At 66.0% G+C, this 998-nt stretch overlaps 1 protein-coding gene across 1 annotated transcript in view; it reads left to right on the forward strand.

Annotated features, from left to right (window-relative positions):
- Positions 1–32: 32 nt before the first annotated feature.
- GUITHDRAFT_90895 (hypothetical protein) overlaps positions 33–998 on the forward strand; it is a gene marked incomplete at its 5' end in the record, with an annotated part of 1415 nt that continues 449 nt past the window's right edge. Inside the window, one exon of the mRNA XM_005819835.1 lies at positions 33–777. Within this exon, the coding sequence (XP_005819892.1) occupies positions 33–777 (745 nt within the window). The remainder of the gene's footprint in view (positions 778–998) is intronic.

A 998-nucleotide genomic window follows, 5' to 3' on the forward strand; every position in this document is an offset into this window, starting at 1 on the left:
CCGGGCTGGCTCAACGACGAGGAGGACAGTGCATGGCGGGTGTGGGACCAGGCGCTCTCCCGCGAGGAGAGCGACGGCGGGAGGCCCTGGCGCTGAGGTGGGAGAGCAAGGAGCTTCGCAAGCTCGGCAGCGCCATCAGCAAGTTCCTGGAGAGCCAGGCAAAGTCTTACGCGGCAGGCCTCGTCGGCAACGCTGTCATCGGCGCTGCCTTCGCTACCATCGCCCTCCCTGCCCAGCTCATGAGCTTTGCCGACTACATCGACAACGCCTGGACCGTCGCCGAGCAGCGCGCCGACCAGGCTGGAGAGCAGCTGGCGAGGGCCCTTGCCCTCCGCCTCCATGGGCACAGGCCGGTGACGCTGGTGGGCTACGGCATGGGAGCTCGGGTCGTGCTCAAGGCCCTGCTGGCTCTCTCGGAGCTCGACAACGACGCTGGGCTGGGGATTGTGGAGACGGCGATCTGCCTCGGCACGCCGGACTCAGCAGATTCCCAGCTATGGGCCAGGGCGGCGTCAGTTTGCGGGCACAGGCTAGTGAATGGGTACCACGAGAAGGACTGGGTACTGGGGTTTGTGTATCGGGCTACCACCACCACTCTGAGCATCGCCGGGCTGCAGAGGGTCGCAGCTGGGCACGGCAGTGGGTACCTGCTGGAGAACGTCGACCTGACGGACACGCTGAGGGGTCATTGGGACTACAGGGAGAAGCTGAAGGAGCTGGTGGAGATGACGGGAGTGACGTCCGGCTTCACTGACTACAGCAAGAAGCCCGTCATTGGTCAGTTGCTCCTGCTCCTGCCCCTGCCCCTGCCCCTGCCCCTGCCCCTGCCCCTGCCCCTGCCCCTGCCCCTGCCCCTGCCCCTGCCCCTGCCCCTGCTCCTGCCCCTGCTCCTGCTCCTGCTCTTCTTGACCTGCTGGAGCTGCTGCTGCTGCTCACCACCACCTCCTATTCCCACCACCACTACCTTAAGCACAACTTTCTCTCCTCCTCTGCTCCCC

This window comes from Guillardia theta (assembly GCF_000315625.1).
Source record: "Guillardia theta CCMP2712 unplaced genomic scaffold GUITHscaffold_203, whole genome shotgun sequence".
In the NCBI taxonomy this organism is placed as follows: domain Eukaryota; class Cryptophyceae; order Pyrenomonadales; family Geminigeraceae; genus Guillardia; species Guillardia theta.